A 19,191-nucleotide genomic window follows, 5' to 3' on the forward strand; every position below is an offset into this window, starting at 1 on the left:
AAATTAATTTTTCCTTTAATAAATTAAAAGCATGTTCTTGTTCTTTGATCTATTTAAAACCTAGAGATTTCAACTATCTCGGTTAAAGGTGTGTCTAGAGTACTAAAATTCTTAACAAATCCTCTACAAAAACTAGTCAAATCGTGAAAGCTTTTACCTTAATGATTGACTCAGGTGAAAGTCATTTTTGAATAGCTCTAACATTTTCCTCATCATCTCAATACCTTTTGCATTAACACATATCCAAGAAATACAATTTTTTTCCATGCAAAAATCACACCTTTTCAGATTAACATATAAACATTTTTTTTCCCCGCAAAACAACCAATACATTCCTTGAATGTTCAACATGTTCCTTTAATTTTTTTCTATAAATCAAAATATCATCAAAATAAATCACAATAAGCTTACCTATAAAATTACACAAAATATAGTTCATTAATCTCATGAAAATACTAGGTGCATTAATAAGTCCAAAAAACATAACTAATCACTCACACAAATCGTATTTTGTTTCAAAGATAGTTTTTTATTCATCTCTCTCTTTCATTCTTATTTGATAATATCCACTTTTCAAATCAATATTAGAAAATATATAAGACCCATGCAATTCATCTAACATATCATCAATTATAGGAATTGAGTGTTTATACTTTACTTTAAAATTATTGATAGCATGCCAATCAATACACAGCCTTCAAGTCCTATCCTTTTTTTGTACTAATAACATTGAAATTGTACATGGACGTATGCTTTATTTTATATACCTTTCTATCATTCATTAATTCTTCCACTTGTCTTTGAAGTTCTTTTATCTCGTTAGGATCACTTCTATAGGCTGACCAATTGGTATAAATGCTCTAGGTTTAAGATTAATTTGGTGTATAATTCCTTAAATAGGTGGCAACCTACTAGGAATCTCATTAGAACAGATGTTTTTAAATTCTTGTAATAAAGAAACACAAATACTAGAAAAATAATGAGCAAGGTCATTGGTGATAAAATATACCCTCTTATATACAAGTAAAATCGTATTCATGTCAGAAAAAAAGCATTATTAATCTCACTCTCTTTTGCATAAATCAAAGTAGTTTAATGAAAAAACAAAAAGTATGAGCAAAACCTCTCACACACAATAATAATTGTTGTAATCAAAGTTTACCAAAACCCCCCCTAAATATCCCTATTTATAATAGGTAAAAAGTCTTTAAAAAGGCTGAAAAATAATAATAACAATTCTAAATAAAATAGAAAAAAGAATCATAAATCAATTAGAAAACTAATACGATTCTCTTATAGTAGCTCCTAACCTTATCAAAAGGTATTTCCAAAGGCCGATTGTCTTAAAAATTTAACCCAATATAAAAAAAGACTTCTAGAAACATTTGATAAAATTTCAGTCTTATCCAGTAGTCAAATAACAAATTATACTGTTAGAATAAAACTGCACGTTAAGGAAAACAAGCCTAAAACTGTCTATAATTCTAAAATTAATTAGCTTACCATTGAAAAATAATTAAGCCTATATTATAAATGAATTAGACTCCTCCTACACATAAATTAAATTAATTAAGATCTGATCATTACTTGTTGAAAATATAACCTCCTTAAATTCTATGCATTCATTTTCACATATTTAGCCATCATATTTTTTTCTTTTTATATCTTTTACAAAAAAATCATGTAATATCTAGATTAAGGCTAACTATGCATAAAAACACCATTTTTAGCTTGTGTTCGTGAATTTTAAAAGCTAAAGCAGAATTAAATCAATTAATACATTTAAATCAATTAATACATTTAAGTACAATTTCTGTCGCTAAAGCAGACTAGCTTCAAAGGATGTACGACGCCGAATTACTCCCAGATACAGCTACGGTTGATTCTCTTTTACTTCCTCACGGAAGTGGCTGGAATTCTTCCCTTATTCAGTCCATTTTTCAGCCTTTTGAAGCGCGACAAATTCTTCAAATCCCTTGGAACTTTAGACATGCGATCAACTTATTTGACATTATTCTAAATCGGGGAAATTCACTGTTCGTACGTAGTACTTATCATATGGCTTTGCAACTCCAGATTGCATATGTTCTTTGACCAAGTGGGGTTAGAGATCGAGAGTTGACTTCATGGAACTAGATTAGGTATCTTCAAGTTCCTCCGAACGTGCGCCATTTCCTACGCAAAAGTCATGCATAACGTTCTGGCCACTAGAAAAACTTCAGCTCGCAGAGGTATTTCTAAGGCCTGTGGTCGCTCTGGTTTTGAGTCTAAAACTTTGATGTATGTTTTATTTGAAAGCCTTTTTGCTCAATCGAGTTGGGCTTTGACAAATTTACAAGATAAGGCATCTGGTAATACCTCTAATTATTCATTGTTTTAAACTCTCCTTTCTTCCGGTGCTGATGAAGTTAATCATGGCAGAAATGGGTATGATGGTGATTTGGAACTCGTACTCGAGTTTAAAATTGTTCGTGGAGTAGAACTTTCTCATCCAAAAATCATTCTCCACCATGAAAATGCCTAACATAATCTTCTCTGAGTAGAACCTTCTTAGTTGGAAAATCAATGAACCTTTCATCGTGAGTTCCTAACATCTTTATACAGGGATGCCCTATCATTGATCTATAACAACTGTAATGCTGTCTTTCCACTGAGAATAAGTGTAGCTGTAATATTGTTACCTTTAATTTCTATCTTCTTAAAATCCTGTATGTTTCACAGTATTGTCTAGTACTGTGTTTAATTCTGTCTTCAGTGGACTATATTGAGGCCATGCTTACTTAAGTAGTAGAGTAAAAACATGATTTCTTTATTAATACTTAATGTTTTCTTAGACCTTCTTTTGTTCTTACTGCAGTCTCTGTACAATATTCAACCCAGAAAGCTTAACTTTGCAAGGCAAAATTTTTGGAGTAGTTCAAAGAAAGAAACTAGTTGTTCATTGATTTCTATATCGTTCCCCATCTTCAACCATGATTTGCTTTTTATCCATATGATGATCTCTTTGTATGAACATTGAAATGCCAGCCGTGCTCTTTCGTTGCTTTTGCTCTTGATTTGAAACCCAACGGCTAGCTTGTGATTAACCTTGGTTGCGCTTAGTGCTGTCATTTCCCAGTCTTCCATGTGAAGTGGGGAAGTATATATGATGAGTCTGCAACAGGAAAATTACAGTATTAGATCCGCGGGCTAATTATCCAGCAATAATCTAAATGGCGTTAATGGAATGAGGCTACTGTCTAAAACGGAAGAATGATAAAGTATTAGACGGTTTTCTTCGTCGCCATGGCTGGCTTTTCAAGGTTTTTGTTAGAATTCTGTAGATTAGTGAAGCGGAGATGAAATTATTCTTAAATCTTGCCCTTCCAAAATATAGATGTATAAAAAAACATAATATTCCTTACTATATATATACAGAGAGAGAGAGAGAGAGAGAGAGAATGGAAAGAAAGTTTCTTAGTGCTACTTTGACATTAAAATACAAGAAGTATTTCACCTTTGGTAATAAAAAATAATCCAAATGATTTAAAATACAAAGTTGACTAATAAGCTTGCTATGCAAATCCATCCGTCATAAATCACTAACGGTGGCAAAGGGCGTTATAAATAAGAAGGCTCACGGAGGAGGAAAGCGCAACATGTCGTCATAATTTCATAAACCAAGAAAAACAGAAAGATCTCTCTCTCTCTTATTCTTTCTTTCTTTCTTTCTCTCACGAGTGCAGCATCGTAGCAGCAAAGAATGGACACTCTGCTGCGTAACAGAGGTGTCTTCAGGGTTTCAGTATGCGGGCAAGAGGAGTTGGAGCAGCTGTCAAGAGACGGTAGCCATTACAGTCTCTCGACAGGGATTTTGCCTTCACTCGGTGCGAGGAGTAACCGAAGAGTTAAGCTCAATAGGTTCATTATATCGCCTTATGACCGTCGTTACAGGTGATCATGTCTCCTGAAATCTTGTTTTCTTTCTTGGTCCCAAGACTTTGATTGGTTTTTTTCTTCTTCCTTCTTGTTAGCCATGTATATACTTCAATGATGTTTGGTTGGTTTTTACTCCAACTTGCTAGTTTATTTGTTTTTATACAAGGAGATGTGGAAAACAACGCCGTTGATTGGTCTGGTAACATTTTGTGAATGGCTACTGCTGCTAGGGAGGAGTGGTTTAGTTAAAGTTTCTTTTGCTTTTGTTTGTCGCTCTTTTTTATAATGATTTCTTCCCCGCTTCCTCCCAGGCCTCTTGGGACTTTTCTTGCCTTCTTTTTTTTGTTTCTCTTTCTTCTACTTTTTTCGGTAAATTAATTTTCTTTTCATGTATGTTGTTGTTTTACCAATTACCACAACTTGTTGTTTAGAATCTCGAGTCCAGGCTTTTGGGCCTGTTTCTTGCTTAGGTTCCTGGCGGCCAAGTATCCTTCTTGCCCTTGGTTCTGTATGGAAACAGAAGATCACCCTTCCATTTTAGTTGTTGATTTTGTGATATTGGTGACTGGGTTTGGAATTGTATTCCAAAAGTGGAAGATCCTATTAAATAGCATTAGATTAGAATTCTTCTGTTGAATTGTCAGACTAAATTAAAGGTGTTCTGGCCTTGAAAATCTTAGTGTTTGACTTGTATTGTGAACAGCATTCGCAACCACTTCTTGCTTTACCCAATTTTCAAGTTCTTTGAATTCTTCTACCTTTTCATGTCTGGAAATGGAAGGAGGATTTTGAAAGCTAATTTAAATGCATTCACCATTGTTAGAGGAAAATCAGAAACTTCTTATCATTTTAAATGTATTCAGCTCTACAGACAGTCAACAATTTGCTGCCAGGTTGTGGTTTGTTACTTGACCTTTTAGTTTGTTTAAATCTCTTGATATTGAAGCGGATTTGCCAATTGATCGTGCAAAATGGCGCAAATGGATCCATGTAGCTCACCCCAACTAGTTTGGGGATGAGGCTCGGTTGTTGTTGTTGTTGTTGTATGGGGTAGTAGTATATATGTTGAGAAAGCATTACAAACAGCAGAAAGAAAAAAAGAAAACAACTCATTTGATTGCTAAACAATCAGCCTAAGCTTTTAAATGGTTGATCTTGCAGAATTTGGGAGACATTTCTCGTTCTTCTGGTCATCTATACAGCTTGGGTATCGCCTTTCGAATTTGGCTTTCTCAAACAACCACAGAGCCCACTCTCCATCTGTGATAACGTTGTCAATGGATTCTTTGCTGTGGATATTGTTCTAACCTTCTTTGTGGCTTACCTTGACAAAGCCACCTACCTACTCATTGATGATCACAAGAAGATTGCTTGGAAGTATGCATCTTCTTGGTTGGCTTTGGATATCATATCCACAATCCCAACAGAATTAGCACGGAAGATCTCCCCCAAACCATTACAGTCCTATGGCTTCTTCAACATGCTTCGCCTTTGGCGTCTCCGAAGAGTTAGTGCCCTATTTTCTAGGTAAATAGTTTTTCCTCAGCTAACTAGCCTTCTAAATAAAAAAAGGAAAAAAAATCATATTTTTGGCTCAATATTTTTATTTAGCTCCTCTATGAAACGTCCGGTTTGTTTTGATGACTCCCTTAAATGTTTCTTTCAATAGATTGGAGAAAGATAGGAACTATAACTATTTTGGGGTTCGATGTGCTAAACTTTTATGTGTAAGTGTTCCAAGATAAGATTAAGATTGATATGAATGAAAATGTATTCTTTCTAGAAAATGCTATATGATTTATCCGGATTTCTATTCTCCCTGTAGGTCACTCTTTTTGCAGTACACTCTGCTGGATGCTTCTATTATCTTATTGCTGCACGCTATCATGATCCACATCGCACATGGATTGGAGCAGCCCTAGGAGACAATTTCCTAGAGCAGGGTATATGGAGAAGATACGTGACTTCCATTTACTGGTCTATTACTACTCTAACAACTGTGGGCTATGGTGATTTGCATCCTGTGAACACAAGCGAGATGATATTTGACATCTTCTACATGCTCTTCAACCTTGGATTGACAGCATATTTGATTGGAAACATGACGAACTTGGTTGTGCATGGGACTAGTCGAACTAGAAGATTTGTGAGTAATTATTACTTGTTGATTTAGTTCAATAGTGTAATGGATTTACATATAAAAATTCTGACTTTTTATTATTTATAATCACGACCGACCTTGTAAATTCAAACTCCCAGAGAGATACCGTACAATCTGCTTCAAGTTTTGCTCAGAGGAACAAGCTGCCTCCTCGCCTACAAGATCAGATGCTTGCACATTTGTGCTTGAAGTTCAGGACAGATTCAGAGGGACTGCAGCAGCAAGAGACTCTTGATTTGCTTCCAAAAGCAATTCGGTCAAGCATTTCACATTATCTATTCTACGACCTTGTGGACAAGGTCTACTTGTTTCGGGGGGTTTCAAATGACTTGCTTTTCCAGTTGGTAAGTCACTAAAGCATCCATAACCTCTTACTCTTGATTGTTTCTCCATTTGCTTTCTTTTCTTCTTTACCTGTATATTTATGTAGGATTTTTGTTTCTATTATTGAATTTTAAAGGTCTCTGAGATGGAAGCAGAGTATTTTCCTCCCAATGAAGACGTGATCTTGCAGAATGAAGCACCAACAGACTTCTATATACTTGTTACTGGTGCTGTGGTAAAAATCAACTCTTTTGCTTGGATTGGATTGTTCCATATTTTATGTTTGTGATTGTAGAGTTAAAAAGAGGCTCAGTCTGTTGATTTTATCAGCATATTTACCGAATAGCATTTTCATGCAGTCAAATTTGCTACATATGATTCAATAATTCAGTTAATTTTTATTGCAGGAAGTACTTGCTATGAAAACTGGAGGCGAACAGGCAAGTTTTATCCCTCAAACACACATAGAATGACGTGTAACTTAAAACGAAATGCTCATGACAAGAATTTTCTAGGTATACAGTTAAATGATTGCTGAAATTATGCTGGATGGATTCAGGTTGTTGGTGAGGCAAAAACTGGTGATCTTTGCGGTGAAATTGGAGTACTTTGTTACAGGCCACAGCTCTTCACAGTACGAACCAAGAGATTGAGCCAACTACTACGAATGAACCGTACTTCATTCTTGAATATTGTTCAGGCAAATGTTGGAGACGGGACCATAATCATGAACAATCTCCTTCAGGTCCGTGTAAACTCATATAACTTGCTGACAGTTTGTACATCTGCACAACATAGATCTATCTTCTTACACATCAGAAACTTTCCCTGAATTATAAATTTTAAAATTTTATCATAACTGCAACACAGGATTTCAAGAAAATCAAAATCTTTTCCGGATGTTGAATATAAAATCTGTAATAATATTTTACATCAAGCATAATTAGTTTGTTCTCTATTCTTTGTGGTGCAGTATTTGAAAAAACAGAAGGACCCAGTTATGGAGGGAGTATTTCTGGAAACAACCACTATGCTAGCTCATGGTAGAATGGAACTACCTCTCAGTCTGTGCACTGCAGCCCTAAGGGGAGATGATTTGTTGTTGCATCAGTTGTTGAAACGGGGACTGGATCCAAACGAAGCAGACCACAATGGGAGGTCAGCACTGGTATGTAAAGTTTAACTTTGCTTCTCTCTACAACACAAATGATGCTATTCCTTCTAATCTATGTACATTAGCATATAGCAGCGTCCAAAGGAAGTGAAAACTGTGTGCTACTTCTACTGGATTATGGAGTAGATCCTAACTGCCGAGGTATCTTCTATTCTATTGCCATAACCATCATTATTGGAGAAATTTTAGTTGGAGTCATTTGCCATACCATTATACTCGTAGACTATTTTTATTGATCAATAACTGCAAACATTGAAGTTATATCCTCTGTAGTTTATGACACCATGCCTGTTTATAGTTGTTTAGTTAATTTGCAACTATACATGTAGACGCATAGTCACATGCACACGGCACACGCCCAACAAGTAATATATGAGGTTGAAATCGATGATATAGAAGGTTTCGGTTATAAATGGAGGCATGCTGGCCAGTCGCCTGTCACGACTGTTTATAAATAATTTTTAGCTCAAAGCCCGAATTTGGCTAGTTGACGTCTCATTCTCCTTTAGTTTAAATTAATAATGCAAAACCTGACGGCCTGCTAGTTGTAGATAAATATATTGAAGGTTAACAAGTCAATTATCCAGACTTGTTCATTCTTCTTTCAAGGGGGAAAAAAAGATATAAATTAGTGGTCCATGTATACTTGTTGACTTCTCTTATTATATTGTTCAAATTAATTTCTTGCAAAATGAGGTCACCTCGTTTGACATGGGTCGACGACTACCATGTAATTAAGACACAACTGGGCAATTTTCTAAGCGTGGCCTCTTTAGTCAACTGTCGTTGGAGTTGTTCAGTTGATGTCAGAAGCTTGCCTTTTGAATGTGGCGAATAATTTGCTTAATACTTTGACATAACTCCTAAAACATTATCTTTCTGATAAGGATCTTCTCATCAGAGCATTAAACGATCGACAACTAAAGAAGTTTATTTTTGGGTATCTGTTATTACATAATTTGCATTCCTCATTAAACGTTAATCACTCTGAAAGACTTGTGGTCGAAGAGTGATTGATTCAAATAATTTCAAGTGATGTAATTATTTGGAGGTGCATGCAGACTCAGAAGGAAGTGTACCATTGTGGGAGGCAATGCTGGGAGGTCATGAATCACTGACCAAACTTCTGATAGAAAATGGTGCCAGCATACATCATGGAGAAGTGGGCCAATTTGCTTGCACTGCTGCAGAGCTAAACAACTTGAACTTGCTCGAGGAAATTGTTCAATATGGAGGAGATGTGACAATTCCCAGGGACAATGGGACCACAGCACTACACGTAGCAGTTAGTGATGACAACACCGAATTAGTCAGATTCCTCTTGGATCAAGGTGCTGATATTGACAAACCAGATGGCCATGGTTGGACTCCAAGGGATCTAGCTGACCAACAAGGGCACGAAGAAATAAAATTGATTTTCCAAACTAGTAAAGAGGCCAAAAAGCAAACCTTGGTTGCCATTCCTGAGAAGCAGGAACATGGAACTCGATTCCTTGAGAGATTTACAAGTGAGCCCGCAATTCGGCCAGTGTCCCAAGAAGGTTCATTCCCAGCTACAGATGGATCATTGAGCCAAACCCGTCCGAGGCGAAGAATTAATAATTTTCACAACTCCCTCTTTGGGACGATGTCAGCTGCCCACAAGGGGGAGAAGGACTTGCTGTCCCAAAACAGTCATAATAATCATGGAACTAGTCGTGCTAGAGTGACAATTAGTTGCCCCGAAAAGGGGGAAGTTGCAGGAAAGCTTGTCCTACTTCCAAATAGCTTTCGGGCATTGCTTGAGATGGGTTCTAAGAAATTTAGGATCTCACCTGCCAAAGTAATGAGGAAGGATAGGGCTGAGATTGATGCCATTGAGTTGATTAGAGACGGTGATCATCTTATGTTTGTCGCTGATGGAAGGCAACAGACTAGCAGCTAATGTATATACCTTTGCACCGGCAGGTGTCTTCTCCACGTGTTTTTTTTTTCCTGGAAATTTTAGCAGCACCCCATGCAGTTGCAGTGGATCCAAAGATGGATCTTGTTCTTGACTGAAAGAAAACTAAGCATGAGAAATGATAGAAAAAAAACAAAAGGGAGTTAGTTGCCTTGTCAAAAGCCGAATCAAAGGCTATGTCTATGTACAAGGTACGAGCATCAGTACCTTCATTGACTCTGTTCCAACCGGATGTTTCGAAGAATCGAGAGTGCTTTAAATTTCTTGTCTTTTTTTAATCCACTGCATAGCAAAATTTATCCTATCATTTCAAGAATCATGTCATTATTATTCATATTTTGTTACAAATATATTTACATTTTCTGTAAAATCATTGCGAATAGTTTCAGATTATATTGTAATTGTAAGTTTTCAGATAATTATGAAACTTCAAACAACAAGCGGTAATTTAAACATGCGGTAATTTAAATTGATATGTTATGTTGTAATAGAATGCACTCTTCAACATCAATCATTTTATTGTAAGAGGAAGATTACAGTGATATATCTATCCTACCAAATTTCATAATTAACACTTTTATATGAGTAATTTAACAAAATAGTTTGTTAAATTTAATTTAATTTTATAATAAAACCACATTATTTGAACATAATTGAAATAAACGATCAAGTGGAAAAAAAAATAATGAATATTCACCACAAAATTAAAGGGAGGAGTTAAAATCAATCATGTATAAAAAAAATCAACTACATTAAAAAAAGGTCTTGATTGATTTGAAGTAGTTGACCAAAAGTCACGATCATCCAAAACAAATGATTTGACTAACGTATGTATAACTATAATATAATGATATGGTTCAATCTTGTAATACGATTCAAATAATGTTATATTCGGATTTTGGTGTAAAAGTTTTTACTATTTAATTTTATGATATTGAGCATAACTTCAAATTCAATTATTGGATTGAGGTTAAATTTTACCAGAAGATTCCAGATGTATTTATATAAGTTGGGGTAAATTTTCAGGTGCATCAGAGTTCGGAAAGGACTTGCAATATAGGTCAGAACATGTTGTATGAATTTTGTTATTTATTTCCTTTTGACTTGTGAAATTCCTATTTGGCAAGGATCCTTTTTCTAAAAGGATGTGACAACTTGTTTTTGAAATTTTCTAGTTCCACAAGAATCTTTAATGAGCTTAAACATAATTTTCAAGGGTAACAACGATTCATTAACGTTCCAAAATCCTTATCTTATAAGGATTCCTTATTTATTCTAGCTACATAAGAAAAAAAGGGCTGATGCTATTTAATGATAGATTAGTTATTTTTATTATTTTCTTTCATGTTTGGGTTTAATTAAAACTTTGTTTTGAGTTAGGAATTAAAGCTTGTTTGAATCACGTTATGAGCTTTTCAGTTGAGGATTTTTAGGTCAGTTTTGTATGTGGGTCAATTCAGCCCACAAGGGTAGATCTATTAGGGTTAATTTTTCAAGAACTATTTAAACTCATATAACTAAAATTTCAGTAGCTATTGATGAATATTACTTCTGAATTTTTATGTTTTAACGTGTAAGAGTGATTCTTACATTCTTCAGTTCTTGAACGAACTGAATTTGACATATCAAAGATTAATTGGCTTCATGATGTCATTCTACTTCATTCCAATAGTGTTGGTGTCTTGGGATAGGTTTTCATTATGTCACACTACAATCATACATTTTTTAGCTTTCTGAGATCAAATCTCAATCTTGATTGTGAGTTGTGTGACCACGTGATCATGAGGTTCGTATCAGTTGATATCAGAGCTAGGCTTCGAAACAAGGTCTTATCCTTCTATTATTTTTGTTCTTTTAGTGTTCCATTAAGTTTTTCAGTGTTTGTATCGTTTATCTTCTTGTTCTTTGTGTCCGCGTCATCTAAGCAAAAAAAGAGAGGGTATATTTCATCTTGTTACTATCTCTAATCATATAAGTGGTGTGAATATATATATATATATATATATATATATATATATATATAGAGAGAGAGAGAGAGAGAGAGAGAGAGAGTAGATGAAATTTGAAGGATGATTCAATTTTGCCGCAAAAACACAATTCTTAGTGAACCATAAGCAAACACCTCAGAATCAATTGAAACTTCATATTCTATCTATTGGGAGTGAGATAACATCATATATCAAATTTGGACTTATTATGATATCTTTTACTCCAGGTTTTAATTTGAGGTTCAATTCTGCTATAGAAACACAACTCTTAGTGAACTATAAACAAATCACCTCAGAATCAATTGCAACTTCATATTCTATCTATTGGGGGTGAGATCGCAACATATATAAAATTTAGGCTTATCTTGATATCGTTTGGTTGAGGTTTTAATTTGAGGTTCAATTCTGCCGCAGAAACACTATTCTTAGTGAATCATATGCAAACCACCTTAGAATCAATTGAAAATTTATATTCTGTGTATTAGTGGTGAGATCGCACCATATATTTAATTTGGTCTTGTTTAGATATTGGTTTCTTGAGGTTTTAATTGGAGGTTCAATTCTGCCGCAAACTAATCATACAAGGGGTTTGGGTACCTAGACATAATAGAACGACCTATAAATTGAGATTTGTTGTTTTCTTGTTATCTGAATACTATTTATTAAATTCGAGGTCATTTGGATAACATTTTTTAGGTTCCAGAATTGGGTTTTGTCTTGCTATAACGAGTCTGTTTTGCGTTATTTTTCAAAACTTGTTTTGTTTCTATTGATTTTGTTCCTGCCAGTATATTATCATCATATTTGGGATATTTGGTTGTTGTTTGAGTCATTTTCATCACTATCACATTTGTTTGTTTTCGATCAGTTATGGTCCAAACAAAAGTCAGATTTGTAATTTCAAGTCTAAATCATTGTTCTTCTTGTCGTAAACTCTATTCTTATTGTGTCTTTGTCTTCTTCTATTTTTCCTATTTGTGTCATGTATTCAGCAAGAGAGAGGGAACGAAGGAGGATTCTAGCTCAAGGATGCGAAAAACTAAGCCATGATTTGAAGGGTTTAAAACAAGAAGTTGATAAGTGTAGAAGATTATTTTATGATCTTCAAGCTTTAGGAAAAGGAGGTACAACGCCAAAAAAATAAAAGACGAAGGAGAGCTATTGTTGTTATCATTCAAAAGTATGTACGCAATTGGTTAGTACGACGTGCTTATCTGAAATTCTTGTTAGTCATTACTTCCATATAATGTTGTTGGATAAAGGTGTTAGCAATAAGGGAATTCTAAAGGCTTAAACAAGAGGCTAATGAAGTCGCTACTAATCTTATTCAAGATTCAAGGGCGAATCTTCTTAAAGAGGGAGGGAATGATACGATTCTACCTTGTGATATGACCCAAGCAAGGTCAGATTTAGATTTTGGCGTAAAATTGTCTATCGTCCAGTTTTATGCTATTAAGCATAACTTCAAATCCAACTATTAGATCGAGCTGAAACTTTACCAGAAGATTCCAAAGGTATTTGTCTATGTTAGGGTAAATTTTCAGATGAATCAGAGTTCAGAAAAGACTTGCAATATAGGTCAAAACAAGCTGTTCAGATTCGGATTTTGGCATTAAATTTTATACCGTCTAGTTTTACGCTATTAAGCATAACTTCAAATCCAACTGTTGGATCGAGCTAAAACTTTACCAGAAGATTCCAAAGGTATTTTTCTATGATAGGGTAAATTTTCAGATGAATCAGAGTTCAGAAAAGACTTGCAATATAGGTCAAAACAGGCTGTACAAATTTTGTTATTTACTTTATTTTGACATATGGACTTCCTATTTAGCAAGGATCCTTTTTCTAAAAGGATGTGGCAGCTTGTTTTGGAAATTTTCTAGTTCCACAAGAATCTTAATGAGCTGAAACATAATTTCTAGGAGTAGCAACGATTCATTAATGTTCTAGAATCCTTATCTTATAAGGGTTCCTTATTCATCCTAGCTATATAAGAAAAGAAGGGCTGATGTTATTTAATGACAAATTATTTATTTTTATTATTTTGTTTCATGTTTGGACTTAATTAAAACTTTGTTTTGAGCTAGGATTCAAGATTTGTTTGGATCAGGTTATGAGCTTTTCAGTTGAGGGTTTTTTTATCAATTTTTTGGTCAATTAGGGTTAATTTTTCAAGAACTATTTAAACTCATGTAACCAAAATTTCGGCAGCCATTGATGAATATTATTTTTGAATTTTTCTGTTTTAACGTGTGAGAGTGATTCTTGCATTCTTCAGTTCTTGAACGAACTGAATCTGACTTATCAAAAATTAACTGATTTCATGAAGTCATTTTACTTCATTCCACTTCATTCCAATAGTGTTGGTGTCTTGGAGCAGGTTTTCATTGTATCACACTCCAATCAGACCTTTTTCAGCTTTTCGAGATCAGATCTCAATTTTGATTATGAGTTGCATAACCACGTCATCACAAGATTCATATCATATAATATAGTCTTGTTTAGAGTACGAGTCTTCAATAAAATACCTAATCATAAATTGAAGATTATCCTAGGATTTACTTGTATCAATAAAAAAAAATGAATCTAGCTTGTATTATGATTTAATAAACAAATAAACATCTTTGACTGATATCAATATATGTAACATATGTACAAGATTGGAATTACTTATATAAATAAAATTCGAACGGTTTTATATCAACCAATGGCAGACGTGTATTGTCTAATTCACGACTACTACGCCATAGAACTGCACATGGACACACCATTGCATTTCCGTGTAGTCACAAACATGGCTGTTGTGCTGTGTATAAATTCTAGTCGTAGGAACAGACAGTGCTGGTAACCAATTCAAAATGGGTTCCGTCAACCACGTCAGATTTGCCGATTTCAAAGTTCCGGCCCGCCCGGCAGCTCTGTTCTGCTTTTGTCCCATAATTTGTCCTCTTCAACTCTGTCAAAAATCCTTCAATGTTCAGTCCTGACTTGGGTAAAAATTCTTAAACGTTGGGGTAGTTGTTTACGGCGAATCCCAACTTGCGATACTATGACTCTTAATAAATCTCTTTCTAATTACTTTCCACTCATCGGACGGATAACCATAGCGGATCCAGATCATGCCTGTTCACTGAATTAAGTAACAACTTCTTCAAGATGACAACCCCCCACCACAGCCATTTGTTCGAGCACACAGAACCCACATATACAGAACTGTCATTTCAGTAAGAAAAGGGGTTTGATCCCTTCAGGAATCCATGCATATTAAAATAACACAAAGAAAAGAGGAATTCATGTCATTCAATTGTTCGACAAAGGCTGAACAAGCACAAATGTATGTACAAGCATATAATGGTGGGTGACCTCCAGTCAGCTTTGCACAACTCTCAGCGTTTGGAGTGAGCTGCAACTATATGCTCTTTCCTAGCTTTGTTCAAGTTTTAGGGAACAAATACATATTATAGGGTAGCTTTTTTATTATTTTTTTCTTTCCAGACACACAATGTAGCTTGTAACTCCTGTTTGATTAGATTCATTCCATATGTTTTATAAATTTCATCTCCTCGTCATTATAAAAGCTTAACCATTTTCAGACGTTCTTCATGTTCAGAGTCCAATTTCGCTGGAGAATAAGAGCCATGTAGATCCTCCACTATGTACTCCTACAAAATTTTAGAGCAGTTGAAGAAGACAGTTAAGCCCTTTTAAGATCTTACCACACTTGATTCTGACAACCAATTCAGGCAGGAATGAAGCAGAAGCAAACAGCAAGGATTCAGAGCTTACCTTTGTAAGCTCCCTCTTAATGAGGATGTGGTAATGCCTCTGCCAAATTTTTTGAATGGCCATTGTGGCAGCAAGGAAGCCATAAGCGATTCCCAGAATGGCAAAGAGGATGACAAAAACCATAACCAGTGCAAAGCATGCCTCCATGGAAGCAGGGAAACAATCTAGAATTCCCCATCCATAACAGCAGTTCTGGCAGCCAGCCATCCTTGGATCATTACTATTGAGGGAGGAACAATGTAATATGAGGCCAAAAAACCCAAGAAACACAAAGAAGGCCAGTACTCCTGTTACAATTCATGTACACAAAGCACAGACGAAAATAGTTAGAAGAAGCCAATACCCTGGATATCAATGCAGCAAATGAAACTCAGAGCACTAAACTAAAAAAACCAAAATCAAACTTCAGCAGCAAGAGCAATCAGAATTCTTAACTAAAGAGTATATTTCTACTCATAAAATCTGTCCTCCCAGCAATCTATGTATATTTCATTTTTATAACCTTGGATATCAAATAAAATATAAATGCTTTAAAATTATTGAAATTGAAAGATGCTGCTTAAATAGCATTTAAATCAATACATGTCAGCACTGGAGATTCAGATTAAAAATTTGATCCTAGCAATAAGTCAGCAGAATGACACTTCATCCCCTGAAGTAGTTGGAGTTAATTACAAGTTAAATAGCAAAACAAAAGGAAAAAGAAAAAGAAAAAACAGTGAAACCACGAACATTACCTATGCAATAATAAAATGGTATAGGATGCTTGGACAGTATACGATCCCATCCATCACTAAACGAATTCCTAAACGTCCCATCTTTGTCCATAAGGTATGCAAAACCACCCATTGCAGCAATGACCTGAAAGAAAGATTTTCTCACATATAAAAATCGTACATATAGGTTTCATTTGGTGAATTAGATGATGCAGCATAGTAAATTGAGAAAGGCAGATTTGCTATTTAGGAATACAGAGTACCTTTAATTAGAAGATTTAGGTAGTGTTTGCTTTGCCTTAATTGGTTAAATTGAAAATAATAAAAGGAATGGCCATAAAAAAACTAGGTGAACCAAAGAAGGCCCTTAGTTTCTATTGTGGAGGATTTGGATAACACTTATGTTGATGCTTTACAGTTTTATAGAGAATTGGAGAATTAGAAAACACACATTTTTAAGAAACAGTTTTCAATTAGAAAATGCATTTTCTTCTTTCCTAGAAATTTTTTCTACCAAACTGTAAAGTTTGGTTTCTCTTAACTAGTCAAATAGGAATACTTGTGTTTCTTATTTAAGAATCCAAGTCTAATTAGGAACAGCAGTAAATCAAGCATATAAATATAATTGAAGCGTTTTGATTTTAGCATGACAGATTTATGTTGAATAAAGTGAAGCTTTTTACTAAATGATGTAAGTGTATGAGGATTTCAATCCAGGAGGGAGTCCTAAACCCTTTAGTGGAAGGCCCAAAGTTTATTTCTGTTTTTTTTTTAAATTATTATTTTCCATCTCTTTATTTTCAATTCTTAAAGCCTTAAAACTTCATATTCTACAACCTAACCAAATAAGCAACCAACTACAAATATTCCCCTAGACTTGCCCTACATCAATGGCATCAGGTCCTGGTTACTCCACTATGTTCTCACATGAGATTCTATAGAAGAATCTTAACCAGGTACAAGCAGGATGAGTTACTGTGCGAGATTGCATGGCTAATTGATCATCCAGCAACTCATGTGGAAATATCTGCACTGCAAAGGAGAGGCAGCCACTGAAGCCATCAAAACAGCAGGCAATGATACAAAGACAGTATTATGCATCCTGATTTGAGTAAACAGCAAGTCCAAAAAAACCTACAAATTGTCCCCTACAACTTGTTCCACATCCAAAAAAAGCAAAGACAACAAGTAGAAGACTCTAACCTACAAGCATCAAAGGTACATCAACAACTATGTGGGTCAGTGCAAGAACAAGAAAAACTAGAGCAAAATGTAGGAAAAGCCACAAAGTAATCAAAATTTTAAAATCTACAATTTGAAGCTTGCAAGGTTTCTCTTTACCAGTCAAATAGGCACATTTTTCTTTTCTTATTTAAGAATCCAAGTCTGATTAGGAATAGGAATAACTCAAACCTATAAATAAGAGCAGCTTTTGCTAAATTCTTGGAGAGAGTGAGCCTCTCAATCTAGGAGTAAGTCCTAAACCTTTGAGCGTGAGGCTAGAAGATTATTTTGTTTTTCCTCAATTTCTTTGCTTTCAGATTTGTTTTTTCAATTATTAAAGTCGTAAGACTTCAGATTCTACAACCTAACCTGATAAATACACAACTACAAATTTCCCCTAGAATTGTCCTGCATCAATAAGTTCATGAGGTACTCCATTATTTGCTCTTCTTTTCTACAACTCCTGGGTTGGAATAAATAATGAGTAGCAAATAAAATAGTTTAATTACAGAATTCAAGTTACTTGTTAGTCCAAAAACACGTAATCAGTGCTTCTGTACAGCAATGTCCAAAGTCTATTTACATGGGACATCAAATTGTTAAGCTTGAGCCAACCAGAAAGAAATGGCCCTTGAAAACTGGTGCACACCGTTTATCTCAAGGGAAATAATCATCCAGGAATTGTAATAAAATAAGGTCGGTCGCTTTTCTTTTTAATGAAATGGACGAAAAGAGGCTACTGGGATTATTTACCAGTTAGGAAATGCATGGGCTTCGAACATAAAATAGCAAAAGGAATGAAGAAGATAGGCTTGCCATTGCATAAAAGTAGTATACAGAAGATAAATAGGAATGACAAGGAAGTAACGATGGAAGTAAGATCACTCACAATTTGTACAGCAAAGAATACAAAGACAATATCCCTTGTAACAAAAAGTCTGAATTTCATTTTGCGCCAGGAGTTGTCCTCCAACAAAGCAACTCGAAGATGAAATTGAGCTTTACAAGTTGTGCAATGAGAGAAAGCAAATCCTTCCTGTTTAGATTGTCATTGATCATCGAGTAAATATCAGCTACTAAATCCAAAACCCTAAAAAGAAAATTAAAGGAGTAGCAGTTATAGCACCAGAATTACTTGACCTTAACCGAGCGCCAATGATCAAGGCATGAACGATGAACAAACTGCTGGGTTCCTTTGCACATGCATGGAGATATCAATTCATCACCTATAAAATAAAAAACAAACATGATTCATGAATTCCTTTTCCTTTGTTCTTTTCTTAAAAGTCATGAATTCATAATTAATAATTTACAAGAAAGAAACGTTGCCTGGTTCGCAGTCGGTTTCGAGACAAATACGGCAACAAGGAACAGAAACGTTTTCAATATCATCATTGTTGACGGTGATTTCTTGAGTGGAACTTGCATCAGCCTGATTCTGTAGCAGAGGATCAGAATCACTGTGACTCTCACCGCTCCTCCCTAATTCTAGCTGCTGCTGCTGCATTTCAACCCCTTTCATTGACTCAAACCCTAACACAGAATTCACAATTTCCAAACAAAATAACAAGATCCTCTACTTGCCGATGGAAACTATCGGAATGGCGAAATAAAATATACGAAATTATATTTATTCAAACAAAGTTTCTTATCTTATTTGGTGTTTTCAGAACCCAAACGAAGACCTGGTAATCTGGCGACAAAAAAAATATTCTTTTCTTTACGTCTTTTCCTTTAATTAAAATTAAAAGTTTAAAAAGTAAAAGTAAAACTGCTATTTGGAATATATAATATCAATTCACTAAAATAATTTAAAAATATTAAAAATATATTAATTTAAAATAAAAAATAAAAAAAATTAATTTTTTTAAAAGAATTTTTAAAACATAAAAACAAACAAGTTTTGACTATAAACTTTCCATACTTACAAACACTTGCATTTTATTATTATTATTATT

General features: G+C 34.6%; 2 protein-coding genes across 3 annotated transcripts; one reads left to right on the top strand and one right to left on the bottom strand.

The window, feature by feature from the left end:
* Window positions 1–3,627: 3,627 nt before the first annotated feature.
* Window positions 3,628–9,853, top strand: LOC133673957 (potassium channel AKT1-like). Its single transcript, XM_062094905.1, has 11 exons — window positions 3,628–3,933; window positions 5,080–5,445; window positions 5,588–5,645; window positions 5,744–6,064; window positions 6,178–6,423; window positions 6,540–6,638; window positions 6,811–6,843; window positions 6,963–7,148; window positions 7,377–7,571; window positions 7,643–7,718; window positions 8,639–9,853. The coding sequence occupies exons 1-11, from the start codon at window positions 3,743–3,745 to the stop codon at window positions 9,499–9,501; spliced, it is 2,634 nt and encodes an 877-aa protein (XP_061950889.1). The 5' UTR covers window positions 3,628–3,742; the 3' UTR covers window positions 9,502–9,853.
* Window positions 9,854–14,078: 4,225 nt separating this feature from the next.
* On the bottom strand, window positions 14,079–18,958 carry LOC133673846 (uncharacterized). Of its 2 annotated transcripts, none has more exons than XM_062094753.1 (6): window positions 18,563–18,958; window positions 18,374–18,459; window positions 18,123–18,269; window positions 16,031–16,154; window positions 15,294–15,580; window positions 14,079–14,720 (listed from the first exon to the last, which is right to left on the bottom strand). In XM_062094753.1, the coding sequence occupies exons 1-6, from the start codon at window positions 18,753–18,755 to the stop codon at window positions 14,643–14,645; spliced, it is 915 nt and encodes a 304-aa protein (XP_061950737.1). In that variant the 5' UTR covers window positions 18,756–18,958; the 3' UTR covers window positions 14,079–14,642. The 2 variants fall into 2 exon arrangements, with proteins under 2 accessions (XP_061950737.1, XP_061950736.1); XM_062094752.1 differs by lacking the exon at window positions 14,079–14,720 and adding an exon at window positions 14,778–15,169 and having other exon boundaries at window positions 18,563–18,956.
* Window positions 18,959–19,191: the final 233 nt, after the last annotated feature.

The sequence above is a fragment of the Populus nigra genome, chromosome 15 (assembly GCF_951802175.1).
Source record: "Populus nigra chromosome 15, ddPopNigr1.1, whole genome shotgun sequence".
Lineage (NCBI taxonomy): Eukaryota > Viridiplantae > Streptophyta > Magnoliopsida > Malpighiales > Salicaceae > Populus > Populus nigra.